The 20,319-nt window shown below is 48.3% G+C and overlaps 1 protein-coding gene across 2 annotated transcripts in view; it reads right to left on the bottom strand.

The window, feature by feature from the left end:
* The window catches only part of LOC311312551 (ephrin type-A receptor 4), a 54,209-nt gene extending 45,444 nt beyond the window's left edge, over nucleotides 1-8,765 (bottom strand). For both annotated transcript variants that reach the window (XM_084442512.1, XM_084442513.1), the window contains exons 1-3: nucleotides 8,645-8,765; nucleotides 7,264-7,331; nucleotides 4,793-5,456 (exon numbers count right to left, since the gene is read on the bottom strand). In XM_084442512.1, coding sequence (XP_084298638.1) covers nucleotides 4,793-5,456; nucleotides 7,264-7,331; nucleotides 8,645-8,741 — 829 coding nt within the window. In that variant the 5' untranslated portion in view covers nucleotides 8,742-8,765. The remainder of the gene's footprint in view (nucleotides 1-4,792; nucleotides 5,457-7,263; nucleotides 7,332-8,644) is intronic.
* Between the last annotated feature and the right edge of the window lie 11,554 nt (nucleotides 8,766-20,319).

Genomic DNA, 20,319 nt, shown 5'->3' with positions numbered 1-20,319 from the left:
GAGAGAGAGAGGGAGAGAGAGAGAGGGAGAGAGAGAGAGAGAGAGAGAGAGAGGGAGAGGGGGAGAGAGAGAGAGGGAGGAAGGGAGAGAGGGGGGGGGATAGAGGGAGAGAGGGGGGACAGACAGATGGGGGGGTGGGCGAGAGACAGGCAGAGAGGAGCAACGAAACAAAACAGAGACAGATGCAAATGGCCTATTTGTATGAATGCAGAGGACGGGGGACGGGAGGGAGAGAGAGAGAGTCTCTCTATTTAGACTCTTGAGGGACCGGAGGGCTAAATAGAATTATGCGGTGAGTTTATATGATGCTCCCTGGTGCATAGTTAACACTGTCAACACACAGCCAGAGAAGAAGAGGCCTACATAGTAATATAATGACTTCAACACAGGAAAAGAACCTCATACTTAATACCCCCGCATTACCTGCTAATAAAGTTGCAGTCTCAGCTCGCAAAGATTACAAATGTGGCTGACGAATAGTGTTTTGGGCTACAACCTGAAACAAATCGCAAGGATCACACTCTTCTGTCGCAATTTCTTCCGCAGCCTGACTTCAAACCGATGTTAAGCTCTTACCACACAAGCAGGCTGATTCAGGTAAATACACGTCACGTTGCAGGTGGTGTGGCGTTTTAGACTAGAGAGAGAGCAGTGTGTTTTAGACTAGAGAGAGAGCAGTGTGTTTTAGACTGGAGAGAGAGAAGTGTGTTTTAAACTAGAGAGAGCAGTGTGTTTTAGACTGGAGAGAGCAGTGTGTTTTAGACTGGAGAGAGAGAAGTGTGTTTTAGACTGGAGAGAGCAGTGTGTTTTAGACTGGAGAGAGCAGTGTGTTTTAGACTAGAGAGAGCAGTGTGTTTTAGACTAGAGAGAGAGCAGTGTGTTTTAGACTGGAGAGAGAGCAGTGTGTTTTAGACTAGAGAGAGCAGTGTGTTTTAGACTAGAGAGAGAGCAGTGTGTTTTAGACTGGAGAGAGAGCAGTGTGTTTTAGACTGGAGAGAGCAGTGTGTTTTAGACTAGAGAGAGGGCAGTGTGTTTTAGACTAGAGAGAGGGCAGTGTGTTTTAGACTAGAGAGAGAGCAGTGTGTTTTAGACTAGAGAGAGAGCAGTGTGTTTTAGACTAGAGAGAGAGCAGTGTGTTTTAGACTAGAGAGAGAGCAGTGTGTTTTAGACTAGAGAGAGCAGTGTGTTTTAGACTAGAGAGAGCAGTGTGTTTTAGACTAGAGAGAGCAGTGTGTTTTAGACTAGAAAGAGCAGTGTGTTTTGTTAGGGTAGTGTTTGTCTAGCAGACGTTGTGAGGACAGTGCGTTAGGTTTAACAGCTCAACCATGACCTAGCAGTCTGTCCCCAACCAGAAGTGTCAAAAGCGTCTGTCACCTTCACGCTTCAAGCAAATCCCCCCCCCCTTCTCCACACACACACACACACTCGACTCTCAACATGACTCTCACACTTCCCAAACCCCCACTTTCCCCAATACACACAGGAGCGGCTACACACAGAACCTTGCGACAGACGCATAAGCCCAAAAACACACACACACACACACACAACGCACACTGACAAGCCCAGCTATTACCTTGCCCTGCTCACAAACACAAACTGGCAATCGCGATCCTACGCACATCCTGTGAAACACGGACATCACACACACTGCCCGACGTACACCAGCACACCCCCACCCCCCCCCTCCAATACATAACCCCCCCCCCCCCCCCCCCCCCCTCCCCCACCAGATGACTAGCGAGAGGGACACTACAACAAGAGGTGAGGGGGGACGGGGGTGAGACAAGCAAAGGCACCGATAAGCAAACAGACAGAGACTCCGCTCTCTCTTTTTTTCATTGCCCCCTGTGCTCCTCTCTCCTCGGCCCCTCGTACCCCCGCCCGCCCCCCCCGCCCCCCAGCTGTCAAAGCCCTGACGTCTTCATCAATCCTGGCCCACGACCCTGTCAGGGGCACCAGCAAGATGGATGAAGAAGTGAGTGACCTCTGACCTCCTGCCAGTGTTCACAATGCCCCCCAATCCCCCCCCTTCGCCGCCGCCGGCAGTGCCGACACTGCCCCCCCCCACACACCCCCCTCGGACCAGCCTCACCACAACAATGATGGAGGACTCCTATTCACCCTGGCTGGGAACCAGAGGCCAAGGTAACCCCATAACCTCAGCGAGCACACACACACACACACACACACACACACTGACCCAACTTAACTAACCCCGTTTCTCACAGATGACTTGGGACAAACCAATATGCACGCACCACTCTAAAATACTCTTGCACTATTTTCCTGACTGGACCTGGTCACAACACACACACACACACACACACACACTCTCTACCCCCTACGACAGAGGGCTTGGGACCCCCTCCTCCCCTGCCACCCCCCAACCCTATATGTCTCTTGGTAAACATCCTCATGTTGGAGTTGAGCCCCCGGCTCGTAGGGCTGTCACGCTGGGGAATATTAAACAGCTCATCGGTGCACTTGAAGGTCTGACAGTAAGCTCCACCTTTTAACCCTTCAAACACTGGGGATGACCCCACGCCCACACCCCCAGCAGCCCTGGAGACTGGGGGGCTGAATGTGTACCCTTCTGGCTCCCACTCCCACACACACACACACACACACACTCGCACAAGGATTAAACCAAGGCACACAGCAATGCGCTGCTTGAAACGCTTTCTGTCTCTTCTGGCAAGGGCAGCTTGTTGAAAAAAAACATTGAAAAAAAATAGGCTGGTACTTCGCTCACACAGAAGAGAAGTTACAACAGCCTATATATTCTATATAAAACATGAGCGGTAGTAGTAGCTGGGTATTTTATTGCCTGTGAGAAATTGCACAAGGAACTCAAACGGGGAGATTTTCTTTAACTGCTGCAGTAAACAATCCATGTGCTCTCTTTCCTTCACCCCCCATCTCTGGTCTCCCTCTCTGAAACTGACCCAGGGGAGAGAAACCCGGCCTGGGCCATTCTGGACCACCACCACGGGGGAGACGGGTAGCATTCCAAGGAAATTCTTCCCCCAGAAATGCTACCCCCTTCCAAACCCCCCCCCCACACACACACACACAGCCACCCCACCAAACGGCTACCCTAAATCACCACGTCTGTTTGTCGCACAATTAGTCCTCCGAGATACCGCTTAAAGGGCTCCCCCGTAAATTAAGCGAGGTGGAGTGCCCCCCCCCCCCCCCCCATCTCCGTTAATCACCCGTGCCCAGCCTCTGACCCCACGCTGGAACGGCCCACTACTCTTTACATGGGATGGAGGGGGGGGGTACCGGGAGGCTGTAAACCTGCCTGGCAAAACTACCGACTGTCTGAGCAGCTGACACTCGGCGACAGCGGGCCCAACACACAGCTCAACCACCCATAATGCACTACTGTAGGGTAGGAGACAATACACTACCCACAACACACGCTACCTGAGGCCTGCTACCAGTAACATCCTACTGAACACACTAGTATCCAAACTCATTTGTTTGGGCGGCACGTAGCTCGGCCGGCTGGGGATCACAAGGTCCCCGGTTCGATCCCAGAGTATCCTTGAGCAAGACACTGAACCGGAGAAATCGCTCCCGTGCGGCACGGTAGCGCAGTACCTAGTACCGTCGCCTCACGGCAGGAAGCATGTTCTCCCCGTGTTCGCAAGGGTTTCCTCCCAAAGAACCCAATAAGAAAAACATGCAGAACAGCAGATGCTCTTCAGTCCGGTCCCTGACCAGGACCTGGACTGAGCACGTGGACTTGCCCACTACTCCTGGCCACCCTGGAGGAGGACAGCTGTGCAATGCACTGAGTAATTTCCACTGACGACACCCAAAAATCGCATGCGTGTGTGTGTTGTGTGTCATGTCGCCTCTCGTTGTGTGTGCAATGTGTCACTGTGTGGCCGAATAAAGACCACACACCCCTCACCCCCTTCCCTCGGATCCTGTAATTAAATTATTGTTTTTATGCCCCGATAATATTCTCTGGAAATGGATGATCGGGCTACTGCCGTCATGTACCAGAGCCTGAGGCTTCACTTTAGATTTAGATTAGATATACTCTGAACGCTCTGTCCATTTGCTAAATGGCTCTATTTCACCTCTATTTCAGCCGTATTTCACCTCTATTTCAGCTCTATTTCACCTCTGTTTCACCTCTGTTTCACCTCTGTTTCAGCTCTATTTCAGCTCTGTTTCAGCTCTGTTTCAGCTCTGTTTCAGCTCTGTTTCAGCTCTGTTTCAGCTCTATTTCAGCTCTATTTCAGCTCTCTTTCAGTCCTATGCATTTTCACTTCTCTCACACCTGCTTGGAATGATAAACATATCTAATCTCTTGCTTTCGCTCCCCTGGCAGCCTACTGGGATTAACCTGGCAGGGGTTGAGAGAGAGAGAGATACTGGAAGCTACACGGGGTAGCTTCGGTCTGACCCCCCCACCCCCCACCCCCCACCCCCCACGGAGGTCCCAGTCCTCATGGGACACCTTGCACCACAACACCTCCCCAAAAGACGAGCCAATTACTCCGCTTCACAATCATCATCGCCCCCATTACCCTGCCTGCCTCCAGGAGCAGAGACAGAGGGATCGGACGGAGGAGGAAAATGAGCTACAGAGTGAGAGGGAGAGAGAGAGAGGGAGAGAGATAGAGAATGAGAGAGAGAGAGAGAGAGAGAGAATGAGAGAGAGAGAGAGAGAAAGAGAAAGAGAGAGAGAGACGGCACAGGCAGATAAAATACTTAAAACACGACCCAGCAAAATAAAGGGTTAGGGTTAGGGTTAGGCTCCTCCTCTTACCCTGGCATTCCGTGTTGCGCGCCTCGTATCCCGGGTTACACAGGCAGTTCCCGATGGGCACCAGCCATTCCCCGTCCGCCCCGCAGTACATTTTGGGAACGTCGCGCTCCTCGGAATTATCCACGCACGAGCCGCGCACCTCCACCAGCGAGGACGTGTCCGCCCCGGTGATGGTGTCCGGGAACTGGGCCAGATTCCGGACGGCCAGGGGACACTTCTTGTAGAAGACCCGGACGGACACCAGGGCGATGCATGCGCCCACGTCCTGGAAGGCCAGGTAGAAGCCCTTGCGGCTCAGCGCCCCCACATCCCGCACCTCTGTGTTGAGCTTCATGATGCGGTCGCCGATGTCCACCTGCGTGAAGCTCTCGTCGGCCGCCACCGTGTCGATCTTCCCAAACTGGTTCTCACGTATGTAGCGCTCTTTGTCGTTGTTGGACTCGTAGTAGTAGAGGTTGAAGGTCTCCTTGCAGGTGCCCATGACGCCCGGCAGGCTGTTGCAGTCTCGCAGCGTGAACTTGATCTCGATGTAGACGCGCTGGGCGCCGCCGCGCGGGATCCAGTCGGTCCGCAGCCAGTTGTTCTGGTTGGGCTCCATCACGTTGCACACCTGGTACGTCCGGATGGGCGTGTTCTTCTCATCCATGATGCTCACCTCCTCCCACTGTGGGGGAAACGTCAGGACAAAGTTAGAGAGCAGTTAAGAGAACAACATAGGGATTATGGTCAAAAGCCGGCGTGAGCAGAGAATAAGCAAACGTGCGCAAAGCACATTGAGAGACCAAAATAGCAGGACAAATGTATCTCAATGGGCCAATTTATAAACATGTCATTAAATTAATAATTCATGTTAGGCCAGGTCAATTAGAACTAGGCAAGTCTGCTAAATTCCAAAAGGCCTGTTAAAGAATGGGCTATAGGAATAGGCTAGCCTACTATGTAAAGAATTGAGGGAACTATGGAGGACAAGAAAATAGTAGAGACGAAAAGAGAGCTATAAGGGATATATGCCTATAAGGAATATAAGGACGCCGAGTTAATGTTCATGCAACGTGAATCTGCCTTTCGTCATGTTAAATGATTTTGGGGTGAGACATGCTTGGACAGCACACGTGCATTAGAATGAAATCACTGTACGTCTGTGTGAAGTGCATGGATTACGTTATCGACAACGGCCTGGCTTATTTTCATTGAGGGACATGTTTATTTTACTCTTGATAACGAGTCTCAGAGCACAGGCAAGCAAAAGCACGTCTTGAAAGCCTCAGCGTAGTCGGTTAACGGTGTGCTGCTCTTAAATTTTTCACAATGACGTTTAAAAATAGTTTTTGTTTTAACTGCCTTTAAAACAAGAGCAGACAACTGGCGCTGTAGTATCTTGTTCTATTTAGATAAGCCAACCCAAACAGAGCGATTATACGACGGAAAGGATGTGGGCTGCGCTGAATTTGATTTAACGTGTTATCATAAATAATCTTGAGTAAAACCCTATTCCCTAGAGGGGAGAAGATAACGCTAAACATGGCGCAGGCTATGGTTTGAGAAAGTGACTCTCCCCGCGGCTCTACGCCGCTTTCTTCCTTCTGCTTGGCCCTTTTGTTGTGGAAATCAAGCCGCGCGGTGATAAGGCCGCACCTTTCCCCAGATAGCAGAGCGGAGGGAGAATGGGGGGCAATTGGCAGTAATGAGCAGGTGAATGCGGCCATGAAATCCTGCCAGGACGCAGCCAGGACCTTGTCAATCACCCCGCTCTGATATACAGGGCTGAACGAGGGACCTGCAAGCAACACCAGCCTGCATGAGCCAAGTTCATAACGGCCAATAATGAGCAAACCAGTGAGTGAGGGAGCTGGGGGACAAAGAGGAAACTCCGGAAAAAAAAAAAAACCCTAGCCTACATGGGCTGCTGTTTAGGAATACAAATTAAATGTAGGCTATACATAGGTCTAGATGTGTAAAAGCAAGAAGAATATGAACATATTATGGTTGGTGCAGTAGGCCACACTCTTGACGATGAACTATGCTTCACTTTGGGCAAAGGCCTAATAGGGGACAAATGACCGGGTGCCGGGCCTGCGCCTCGCGCATTTAGTCCGCTCGCGTTCCTTATCGCTTTATAGCCCAATCCAATCGTCCTACGGGTAAGGACTGGAACCCTCTGCCCTTTCCCTTCATTCATCCCTTCCAGCGGACCCTTTCTGCGCTGCCAAGTTCCTCTCCCCCCGCACCTCAATGGGGGAAAAGGATATAAAGTTTCTCCACAAAGACCTCAATCCGCCGTCTATTCAGGAAACCCGACGCCCGCTGCAGTATCGGCCTCGCATCTGACCATTACTGGTGAGCGGTGAGAGGGAGGGAAGCATGAGAGAGGGTGCAGCGGGGAGGGAGGGGGGCCCGTGGAGGCTAGTATAGAGGACATCATCTCTCCATTTTACTCAACGGGGAACTGTGTCTAAACGAGGGGCACTTACCCCTCCTTCTGTCGGGTTGGCGACCCAGCCGAGCTCCCCCTGCACGGTTCTAGAGTCCAGTAACGTCACTGAAAAGCAAGAAAGAGAGAGTTCAACGTCTCCTCCGTACATCCCTGAAAACACAATGAATATTGAACCTTACTGAGAATATGCTGCGGAAAAATTAGAGGAAGGCTTGTGTTTGTTCAGTCGATGGTTTCTCAATGTAGGCCTACACAGTGCTTAACGTGCCATATGCCACGGTTTACGATCAAACTGCAATTACGCATTACTTTTGAGAAAATGTTGTTGCTTGCAATACGCATAGCCTATGCGCAGCCTTTTAAGTTAGAACCGAAAACTGAGCTAATCGCCGTTTTCCAACAAAGGGACATGACATTTTAAATTAGGAGTCGAGTGGAAATTGTATAGCCTATGCATTCTAAAATTATAGTAGGCTATATTCTCCAGTGCCCATGAAACTTTGACTTTTAATTTAAAATTCATACTTGAGACTTCGTTTCGTCTCCTGCTGTTGGATGGTGATCAATCAAGTCAATTAGAGAACCACGGGCGTCTAAATGAACTTGCTCCAAGAATAAATAAATAAAAAACACTATTCTCACTCCAAACCTAAGTGCGCAATGAGGAAATTGCCTTCGAAAACCCTGAAATGCGCACTGTTGATTTTAATATGCCTATACGGCTCTAATTTCAGATGTTGCACTAATGAAATTATGGACTGTGTAATTAATGTGGCCATAATTTAGAAGTCAATGGGTCTGACATGGATAGTGGCTCAGTATATTTGAATAAATGATGTTATGGGATAATTAGCCTATGGGATGTTTTTAAGATCAGTTTTACAAGCTGTGACTGCAATAGCCTACGTGATGAGCTACAATCACACCGCTCATATTTTATGCTACAATAGACAGCATAGAGCGATTTCGTAAAATAGAGTCGTTGGGTAATGGCACAAGTCAAATATAATATTTAGCGAAGGATATGCTGATAAAAAGGCGTGAATGGACAGTCTAAAAGTATGATTTTGAAACAGGACACTGCGCTCGCACCCTACAGGAGCCCCATGATACCCAGCGCTCCAGCTTTTCGGCGAGGCGCTCACTTGGCTCTCAGTATCAACCAAGCCGTTCGTTTGGCAATGCGCACATTTGAGATCCCATATCTTAACACTCACTAAGGACACAAGCCAACGCGCAAAAAATATCCCTGTTGGCGTTTTCCCCGATCGGTGAATGCAGGTCCTTGCGCTATAGCCTAAGCTACGGGATAAACAGAACTGGGGCTTCTTAGCACACACACACGGACTGGATGAAGTAGCCTACAAACTCCCCGAGAAAAGTCCGACACAGGGCTGCGCGCTTATTCCAAAGCTTACCTTCGTTAGGGGGATAAATCCTTGCCGAAGAAACGAAAGTCGAAATTCCAAGTAGAACCGAGGTCGCCGTAAACAATATCCCAGCCATGAGTGCCATTTGTCGTTGCCGTTTTGCTCGTCGTTCCGCTCCGCACAGGTCTTGCTCTCTCTCTCTCTCCCTGTGGAATATCGTGTTTGAAGCGAGGAGAGAGCGACGATCCGAACACAGCCGGGAGGCGGGCCCAGCGCTCTGACGAGCCAGTCACTCCAAATAGGAAACGCAGTGGACGGGAAAAGAGGGGCAAATAATCATTAACTACCCCAACCCCCCGTTTATGGGTGGCTTTATAGAACCTTCATGGTGGACACTAGTCAGGGATAGAATGACACCGTGTGAGTGACTGGCTAACAGGAGCATTTTGTCAAAAGTGTCACCGAGTCAGGGCCGGCCCGAGGCATAGGCGAAATAGGCGGTCGCCTAGGGCGCCAAATGGCCAAGGGGCGCCTGGCCAAGGAGCACCAAAAAAAAATAAAAATAAAATTATTTTTTATTTTTATTAAAATAATTTCATTCCGTAATCCCTACTGTCTCTATTACGCTTCGCAATGCGATGCGGCGCCTCCCCCGTTAACAAATCGCGCAGCAGCACAACCCCCCCCCCCCCCCCCCCGTCAACAAATCGCGCAGCAGCACCCCCCCCCCCCCCCCCCCGTCAACAAATCTCGCCTAGAGCTGCTGAAATGCTAGGGCCGGCCCTGCACCGAGTGATAGGTCCACTGAACGGGAAGTTAGGAGAAAATCTCAATCTCAAAGATTAATGTCACAATTATTTTGATGTCATTGTGGAATTTCAACATTGGTTAGGTTAGTAGTAGCGTAGGCTACATTTTGGCACTATAGTGTCGAAAATAAGATGTGATTTGGTAATGTCCTAGACATGGTCAACAGAGTAGACCAGTTTTACCTATAACGTGGAATGATTCACCTTCTTTAGCATCCACATGATGTGATCCCTACATGCAGCTTGTCTCCAGCGGAGCGAGGCGCTGGCCAAGGTGAGTCGCTTCGGATCAAGGTCGCCACCTAGCGGATACAATCGCGGGTATTCTGTCTCAAAATAGGATTAGAGAACAAGTATGGACATGACCCGATAACAGAACACGAAACTGCACTTAGTGAAATTGATAATAACCATTTTGTCACAAATCCTGGGCACACGGCCCGTGTAAGGCGAATTGGATTATTGTCACTTGCTATTATTCTAATATTATCAACATTTTATTGAAAATGTTGTCAAGTGCACAATAGACCTACTTTTTATCCACCAATGTAAGCCATACAATTGGCCTACAGGCCAAAAGACGTGCAACAAATAATGTACAGTGGAAATATTTCAAGGAATCGATCGTAGAGTATTGATTTTATTCCATTTCATCTAAACAAATAAAGCCTTATTTGGGTCGTTGGAAAACTCCAAGCTGTGTCCAAGTCTTTTCGTTGTGTAGGCTTTGTCTGTTCCGTTCTGCCCTCCTACGCATGGTCTCCACTCTCCGTTGATCCCGAGGGATGAGAGAGAGCTCCCGCCTGCGGGGAGGGCCAGTGAGCCGCAGAGGAGGCTCTGTCACCGTGTAGGATAATTCACCGCATCACCTCACACAATTGCCAGCGAGGAGTTGGAATGGCAGTAAAGGCCCCGCCACCCACTTTCGATGGCCCCTGCATGTAAACGAGCCTCTGTTTTTGCACAATGCGTTGATATAATAACAGGTCTAACTCGAGCTGTCCATCTGTGCCATATCTATCTATGCCCACAAGCATATAGAAAAGTTGTAGCCTAGGCTTACTGGATAGTTTAAAATTATAGCCTAGCCTACTATAATTTTGTACTATACTATAATATACTATTGTACTATAGTAGTCGAGGGTATATGGTGGTATATAGAGTATACCCAATCCACTTATTCTTAATGTAAAAACTGAACAATTGCAGAATATTTGCTGGTATACCCACTTCCTCAGTCACCACTAGGCCTACACCAGTCACAATACTAACTATCAGTCTGCCATTCCACAGGAGCTTTGTTTGGATTGATTCCTTACTACATTGGTGTCATTTTATTGGAAATATCAAGATTAATGAAACAACACTGATCTCTCAATTTGTGTATCTTATAGGCAACAGCAGTTCTTCGCTGACCTAAGTCCTCTAGTTCCCCCGCTGCTTGTTGGAACAGTCATAACACCCTCAGAGTAACCTACCGTGAATTTAGAATTTGACATTTTTCTGATCGCCCCCTCGCCTCTGGAAACATCTAAGAAGAGGTTTCTCATAGAGGATGATCTCATTCTAAAATAGACCTGTCTTTGTCTGGTATGTGTAGGTAGACCCAGGAAGGCTTTGGTTTCGCTCACAGATGCCCCCCTACCCCCTTTCTCCTGAGGGAGAATGGCGTTTTTTTCCATGACCAGACCACGAGGGCAGCCATTGAGAGCTGCTCTTGGACTACTCAAGGAAATTACATTAGACTAGAGAGGAAGGTGTCTGTTTTGGGTATAGGGCTGGAGGGGAGGTGAGGGGCGGGGCTGGAATATTGGCCTTATGGTTGGGGTCTCCAAGGACAGCGTGCTGTGCCTTTGTAGGGGTACGGTTGCTCCGGCGAAAACATCTCCATCCCACATAATGAACTTGTGCAAAGAAGCATCTGGCGCGCTCCACAAAATGGCCACTTAGACGTCCGACATCGATTGTCCCCACTACCGATCGTGACCGGAATGGCGCTTTCAGTCTTTTCCCCTGACGACAAGCCACGCAACCGTACAATTCCGACGGAACGTCGACGGACCGCTATTCAGGAGCTCGACCAATGGTGGCGAAGTTGGGGGTCCGCCAATGACGGGGGCCTATTGACGAACGGGCGGGGCGGCAGGCTGAGATGCAGTTGATTGGGCGTCGTTGCGTTTCTTGTCTTCGTTCGTTTGTCTCATGCGTTTGTTGATTGATTACACTCTGATCGTTCCCTTTATCCACACATCAAACGCAGAGGGACACTTCTTTTTTTTTTCTTTTTTTTTTTGAAAAAGCGTCCGCCCCATCTCCCCCTGTCCTCTCCCCCCCTCCTCCCATCTCTCTCTGTCTCTCTCTCTTTCCAGATGGCACCTGCTGCCCACACATCTGCATTGTGTGCCAATCACAAACACAAACCTCAGCTTGTGTGCATGCACACACACACACACACACACACACACACACACACACACAAACAAGTCAGCCACAGCAGTCTCCATAGGTGGTGTGCTGCAGTTTTCTTTAATTGCCAACTGAGCAGAATGCTCCCAAAGCCCTCCCCCAGCTTCTCTCTCGCTGGCCACAGCTCCGCCCACTGTCCCGGCCGGCCCTAGACTGAGCCGCGCTTCCACATTTATGGGTGAAGTCCTTAAGTCCTGCCGAGCGTTGACCCCCCAGGCTAGGGGCCCCGCCTACCGCCTCCGGTGCCCAGCCCCATGTGGTGTTCCCTGGGCTCGCTGTCAGAGCGAGAGCCCCCGGAGGTCAGGCTGTGTGGGAGTCCCAGAAGAACAGGGAGAAAAGGGGGAGGAGATGAAAGAAGCAGTTGGAGAGAAGCTTAAAAAAAAGAGTGTAGGATCCTACCAAGAAATGGTCACATACGTCAAAGATTTTACTCTTTACTCGCAACTCGGAATGGTTTGAGGGGAAGACATCCCCTATTGGGTGTGTGGTGTTCAACCTCCTAATATCTGTCGAGACTGAGGTGCGGAAGTGGTTGTCTTCCTATAAAACAATATCATCCTTTCATCACTACCTACTATTTTGTGTTGTCCTACAACACCAGCATTTTCATAGAAAAATAGATTTGATTGTACACAGGCGGTTAACAACACTCGGTACTGTATTCTGTGTTTGGTCTCGCCGTCCTCCATTCACCCCTCCACCGTCTGGACACACACTCGCCACCCTGCTGCCCGCTGCGGCCTGTGCCCCATGCTTCAGCGCTGTGCTGCGATCTGGCCTTTCTCTGCCCCGACACTCTCTAACACACACACACACACACACACACACACACATAGACCTACCAACACACACAAACACACACACACACACCCTTTACCCCCTGCGGAGAGGTTGACGGTCGATAAGAGCCGCCGCGGGCCTTGTGGTCAAACTCAGCGGGCTCCTCTCTCTGATGGTCGGCGGGGAAGGCGGCGAAGGCATCATGGAGCGCTCCTGTCAGGTGTTCCTTGTGCCGACGCTTTTGTTATTATTTCGGGAAATGCCACGGGAACGAGACATAACAGTGGGTGGGTGTTCCCTCTGTAGAAGGCTTGTCGAGCTCCGGCTCCAGAAAACAACAGCATGTGTTTGCTTCTGTTATAGCGCTGCTGCTACACGTTTAACACACCCCAAACCCAGGATGTAAATCACATGAATCAACTATAGTAGGAGCTTGACACAAAACATGCACTTTCTGATTCGTTGGAGTTTGAAACGAATCAGAAAGTGAAATATCTCCAATCATGTCTATATTTTACAACACACTAATCTGGTTTGGTTGGTCGTTTGGATGTAGACGTATCACTTGGGGCTGTTTGAGCGATGACTTGATGACCCGATAAATCTTTGCCTGGTCGCGCGATAACGTTGTCATGGTTGGACTTGTTTAAAAGACTCTGGAAGCACATTCACTCAACGCTTAAAGCATCAACACAAACTACAAATCAGCCCTAGCTTCGGGCAGCTTTTCAAGCTTTGTGTAAAAGATTACATGAAAAAAGAGACATTTGGCAGGGGCAGAGCGAAGAGCTGCTTCAGGGAGGAGGAATGATTTAAGGTGACTGCACGTCATTTTATGGCGGCCGTCAGACTCGCTCCCATGTACTCACACTGCTCAGAGAGAGCAGCTTTCAGAGGGAGCTGGAGCGTGTGTGTTTGTGTTTGTGTGTGTGTGTGTGTGTGTGTGTGTGTGTGTGTGTGTGTGTGTGTGTGTGTGTGTGTGTGTGTGTGTGCCCGCATGTGTGTGTGCGTGTGTGTGTGTGTATCAAAGGTTGTGTGTGTGTGTGTGTGTGTGTGTGTGTGTGTGTGTGTGTGTGTGTGTGTGTGTGTGTGTGAATTCAGGACAATGCATTAAGTGTGTGTGTGTGTGTGTGTGTGTGTGTGTGTGTGTGTGTGTGTGTGTGAATGCAGGACAATGCATGAAGTGTGTGTGTGTGTGTGTGTGTGTGTGTGTGTGTGTGTGTGTGTGAATGCAGGACAATGCATTAAGTGTGTGTGTGTGTGTGTGTGTGTGTGTGTGTGTGTGTGTGTGTGTGTGTGTGTGTGTGTGTGTGTGTGTGTGTGAGAGAGAGAGAGAGAGAGAGCTCGGGCATGAGCTGAGTGCACTGAACCATGGGTTTAGCAGGTCATTACTTACTCACCCATAGTTTAGTTTCTGCGTCAGAGAGGGAGTTGGTGAGAGGGAGCTGTACCTGCGTTCGCTCAGACGAGCGCAGTCTGGGATCCGGGGAGCGCGAGCGCTCTCCCTCAGCGCGACGCCGGCAGAGAGCTAAGCCGTCCGAGCTGGCGCAGCGAGTCGATGTCAGCGTCGCAGCGATCTGAATTTACGACCGGCGTCCAGTGATTCGTTGGATTGCTGTCATCCATCAAGTTGTTGTGGGAGAGAGGGTCGGGGGGTGGGCGGAGAGGAGTACACAGTAGCCTTTTCTGAAATTGTTTATTGTTTAGTGGAACCAGGAAAAATGAATTGATTCAAAAAATGAACCAGGGCTGCGTTTCCCAGAGGCATCGTAGCTCTACGTTCATCGCTACGATGCCTCTGGGAAACCCAGCCCGGTTCTAGAATGTTCTATACCTTCTTTACGTACTCGAATCACGGATTGGCCTTCTGATATGCTATGAGACTGTGATTTGCCCTGCTCAGGTTTGATCCGCGTTGGAAGAGTATACCTCATGGTACCTTGGCATTTGAACAGGGCTCCTTGTCTGGTGTTTGACCCTGCTGTCCTGCTGCTCTCTGGATCTCTGGATCTTGGATTCCCTGCCTCGTCGGACTTGTTTGCATGAGTGACTGATCTCCCGGTTCGACCTTGCCTGTTGACTGGTGAACTGAGCTGAACTCTCCTTGCAACTTTGTGGGTTCAAAACTGCCAGTACCAATGAATCTCTCTCTCTCTCTCTCTCTCTCTCTCTCTCTCTCTCTCTCTCTCTCTCTCTCTCTGGTCCTGGGGGGAACGGTGAGTCCGAGGTGGGAGTGTGGGGGCGGGGGGGGGGGGGGGGGTGCTCTGCATGGTAATGACCTGAGGTGGGCTGATTGAAATTTAGCAGGCGTTTCCATGGCATCCCACTGCACCATGACAGCAGTCGGGGCTTATTGAGCTGTTGCACAGAGGAGGAGAGAGCTGTCACACACACACACACACACACACACACACACACACACACACACACACACACACACATACAATCAAGCTGCATAGACCTGCATAGAACTTTCATCAAAATAAATATTCAGAATAAACATTCATCCAAACCAAAGCAAACCTGTACAAAAAACACCTTGGCTTACACAGTCTTTGAAAATAAACATATTCAAATTCACACATTTCACAGCATCACACCAAATCTCAGAACACACATAGACTTACTTGCTCTACAAAAGAGTTTGTGCCAATGACAGACTCAGTGTGGCACCACGACAATGGAGATTTGGAGAGCTGGAGAGCTCTGGGACACAGATGCTGTCCCCCCTGGTCCCAGACAAACACAAACACCAACTAGACATGTGCAGCAAATACAGGAGAGGTTTGTTCTGGGCAAACCAGACACATTCTGGCAACACACACACAAAAACACACACACACACACACACACAGGTAGCTCCCTGGTGCCAAATTAGCAATTACCTAGCTCATGCAGAGAGACAGGAACCTCTGTTGACTAGCTCCCGAGGAGTTGCCGTCCATTGTAACTTATGTAAATATCGCATGACAGTGTCGCCATCCAATTTGGAGAAGAATAGCCCTGTGTGTGTGTGTGTGTGTGTGTGTGTGTGTGTGTGTGTGTGTGTGTGTGTGTGTGTGTGTGTGTGTGTGTGTGTGTATGTGTGTGTGTGTGTGTGTGCGTGTGTGTGGACAGGCTGGGAGTTATTTTTCAATCCAATGAAATTGGAAATGGAGAGAGATTGTTGATGACAAATCTTTCAACAAATAATTTCAGTTCAATTCCAACTTTATTTGTATGGCACATTTGACATTTCAAGAGAAAGAGGAATATCCGCACACTGGATTACAGCTCCCAATACTTTCGAGCAACGTTTCGACCACCAGGTCTTCTTCAGGCAAAATGATTTAATGAAACATTGCTCGAATAAAGTGTTGGGAGCTGTAATCCAGTGTGCGGATATTCCTCTTTCTCTTCAAATCCTGCATTTTTATCCTGCACCTGGTCTAAAGAGAGGTTGGATGTGCACACAGCTACTTGACCTTACTACATTTGACATTTCAGACATGAATGCAACACAATGTGCTTCACAACAAAATACAAATAAAAAAAATAAGACAGATAGTAAAACACCACAAGACAACTAAAACGCATAGCCTAAATAAATAGTAAGCAGAATAAAAAAGCAAAACTGAGTGTAGAAGCGACTAACATACACCTGAAAGCAGAAGACTAAAAAGGTGTTTTAAGAGGTTTTTTGTTATGGTTCGGGCCGGGTCCGACCCGGATCGTCCCCTGCTCCTGGTCCAGAAACTCGCCCATGCTCCGGACCCCCAGTTCGCCCTGCTCACCCACTGTTCCCTCCCAGTGACTGCCCCTGCACTACTCCCAGAGACTTTTGTTCATTGATCACGTTGTCACTAGGTTTTGTTCTGCCTCCTCGTGTGTTTGGTCTCGTGTTCGTTGTCTTGTATTCTATGTTGGCTTGTGTCCTCCCAGCCCCAGCTCTAAACACCTGTCCCTCACTAGTCCCACGTCACTCCAGTCCCTCTCCACTCCTGGCCCTCCAGCTCCTCCCTCTAGTTTCCCCTAGTTTTCTGCCCAGTCCCATTTCCAGTCCCAGCCTCGTTCCCTGTTCCCTTCCCTTGTGTCTTAATTCCCCTGTCCTTGTGTTGGTATCTTGTTGGAATCCCTCCATGTCCTTGTCTGGGTGATTGTCTGCACCTGTCGCGTCATGTATTGTTGCACACCTATACGTGGTTCCTTGATTGTTATACCAATATAACAAGAGTATATATGCCCTCCTGTTTCCTTTGTTCTCTGTCAGTTCATTGTCTATGTTAGTGTGTGTTGCTCCTGTAGTTCCTGTTCATTCTTTGCCTGTTTTTTGTGAATAAACCCCCCTTTTGAATCAGCTCTGCCTGCCACCTGCATTTTGGGTCCAGCCTCCACCACCCAACCCTAACACTTTATTTAGGCTATTCCAGAGGCTGAGGGCATAAAAGCTAAAAACTGCCTCTACATATTAGTCCCGGGCCTTGGTGAAGTTAGAAGGCCAGAAGACTGCAGGACTCTGCAAGGCGCATATAGTGGCTTAGCTGAAAAATCATGCATTTTGTGATAAAAGCATGAAATACTTATTACTTAGTACACTTATAGCCAAAGGTATATCAATGATCAAATTGATATGATTGGGATATTGAGTCTTTTTATATGTTGCCGATAGCAACCATTTACAGTAGGAAACGTATTGTTTCCCTTGTATTTCACCAATACTATTTTCCTGGACCTGGTCAAATAACTCAAAAAGATGAAAATGAATGAAATCAGGTGTGTTTGTGTCTTTCCTCATAGGGAAGAAATATGCCTCAAGAACCCATAGTCTCCGCCATGGTGGATTTTTTTGCAGATTGAACATTTAAACAACTTAAAATGTTTCTTCTAATAAACCGTCGGTCCAAATGGTCTGAAATTGCCCATGGACATGTATGGTGCATGTCTCTCTTTAGGGTGTTAACAGCTAAGATGTCTGTTCCAAGGTGGCCGAGAAACTGGTATTCTTTTTTTTTTAATTGTTGTGGATTTTTTTAGCTACAGTAAGCCGCTCCACAAATAAAATGGTTTTAAAATGAATAAAATAATCTTAAAACCAATTCTGAAACTCACAGGCAGCCAGTGCAAAGACTTTAAAACAGGGGTCATGCATGCTCTGTGTCTGGTCTTGGTCAATACTGCAGCTGACCAATTGCTTTCTTGAGTAGCCAGACAGGAGAGCAGCACAGTAATCAAGTCTGGTTGTGATAAAAGCATGGATGAGTTTCTTAGTATCCGCTAAAGAAAGAAATGGGCACACCTTGCTATGTTCCTCAGGTGATAAAAAGCAGTTTTGGTCTTTTTTTTATACATGTGGTTTAAAATTAAGATCAGAATCTAAAATTACACCTAGATTTTTCACTTGGTTTTTACTCTTTAGTGACCGTGGATTAAAATGTGCAGCCAGATTCTCTCTCTGGTCTTTGGCTCCAATGATGAGAACGTCTGAGCCACTGTCTTGACCTAGTTTAATTGAAAGGTTTTGAGTCATCCAAGTATTTATATGTGCAATACAGTTTCAAAGTTTTTTGGTGGGGTAAAATCCCCGGGTGAAATAGAGATGTAAAGCTGAGTATCATCTGCATAGCAGGGGCAATCAATCCCAAGTTTCCTAATGATGCTGCCAAGGGGTCAGATGTATAAGTTAAGCAGAACAGACGGGTCCTGAGCCCGTTTAAGACTTGGCTGGAGAGGCCGACCCAGGCTTCATGTCTCTTCATGAGGATATCAGGGTCTACAGGGTCAAGAGCTTTATAGCATCTGTGTTTACTCTAAGATTGTTTACTACTTTAACTAAGGCTGGCTCTGTGCTGTGGTGGGCTCAGAAACCAGAGATGGTTGAGAATATAGTAAAGTTTGCGTTTAAAAAATAATTTAGCTCTATGAAAAACATTTTTTTCCAGAATCCTGGGGAAGATTAACGATTGGCCTAAAAGTGCTGAAGATTCAAAATGATGTTTCTCCAGGAGGAGTTTCACCATGGCACTGTGAAGAGCACTGGTGAAAGTACCAGTGAACACAGAGTGATTAACAATAGCATGCACTTCACCAGATGTGCAGTTAAAAACCTGTGGGAATGGGGTTGAGGAGGCAGGTAGAAGGCTGAAGTTCACATAAGTCTTTCCTGTGCATGTCTGTGTCAACTAGGGAAACGGAAAACATACTACCTTTGTATGATTGTCTGGGGATTAGAACTCCCAGCAAGGGGTTGTTGAGTAATACTGATCCTAATGGTTGTAATATTTTCCCTGAAGTATGCTTCACATTTAGTTGTGGGGAGCAATTCACAAAGATTTGGGGGAGGGGGGTTGGATTTATGAGACCGACGATAGTAGAAAAATGCGCCCTTGGATTATTTTGGTTCACAGTGATCAAATTGGAGAAATGAGCCCGTCTAGCATTTCTAATGGCCTTGTTATTATAGTGAGTTTCTCTTTCAAAATATCATAGTGGACATGCAAGTTTGACTTTCTCGACTTCCACTCTGCCTTTCTGCAGTTATTATGTTAACCAAGCCAAGGCATGAATGGTTGCCCTATGTTTGCTATTAAAATTATCAACTAAGTAATCACAGGAGGGTAAAGAAGACACTGGTGCTTCTTTTACATTCAGTAAAATCAGACGTGACCTTAGCCTGGTTCCAGTCCCTGAATCTGAATTTTCAAATTTTCAAAATGCGATTTAGGGTCTGGAAAGGCTCTCTTGAGTTGAGTTGAGTCGAGTCGAGTCGAGTCGAGTCGAGTCGAGTCGAGTCGAGTCGAGTTGCTTTTATTATCATTCAAATACATACAGGTACATAGAGGAACGAGTAAATAAATAGTGTTTATGTCCGTGTTTAATGTCCATTCAGTATTCTAACAGCTTGGGGAAAGTAGCTGTCGTGGAATCTGGTGGTCTGCGGAACCGCCTGCCCGACCGTAACCTCTGGAACAGTCCGTCTGTGGGATGATACCATTGGCTCTACTTCTACAGCGCTTCCTGTCCATGTCCCGGATGGAGTGAAGAGGGGCACCTGTTCTCACTGGGCGCTGCAGGGAGGCTCATTCCGCCTCCGTGCAGTTCCACACTGTGATGGAGCTGGGGAGAATGCTCTCTACAACCCCTCTGTAGAACGTTGTGAGGATGGGCCGTGGCATTCTGGCGTCTCTCAGCCGACGCAGGAAGTAGAGGCGTTGCCGTGCCTTCTTGGCTATGGTCTCTGTGTTGAGAGACCAGCTGAGGTCGTTGGAGATGTGCACGCCAAGGAACTCGGTGCTCTCGACTCTCTCTACCGCGGTGTTGTTGATGAGCAGTGGGGGGGTGGTCAGCTGGTGCTCTTCTGAAGTCCACCACCAGCTCCTTGGTCTTATCGACGTTGAGAGCCAGGTTGTTGTCGTTGCACCAGATTGCCAGTTGCTTCACCTCCTCTCTGTACGCCTCTTCATCGTTGTTGCTGATGAGGCCAACTACACTCTTCCAGAGTGATTTCTCAGTTGGAATTCCAGCCAGGCCAATCAGCATCGTGATTGGTTAGAGGATGAACTAATTGCTGAGGACACCCATCTCAATGGGAGCCTGTTGAGACTGAATAATTAAGTGAAATGAAATGGAAATTCCATCTGAGCGTCAGGCAAATGTAACCTTTGTGGTAAGATAGAGTTCTATTTCATGGCT

Source organism: Borostomias antarcticus (genome assembly GCF_949987555.1).
Source record: "Borostomias antarcticus genome assembly, chromosome: 1".
Taxonomy (NCBI): Eukaryota; Metazoa; Chordata; class Actinopteri; order Stomiiformes; family Stomiidae; genus Borostomias; species Borostomias antarcticus.
This window is presented reverse-complemented; position numbering and strand designations above follow the sequence as displayed.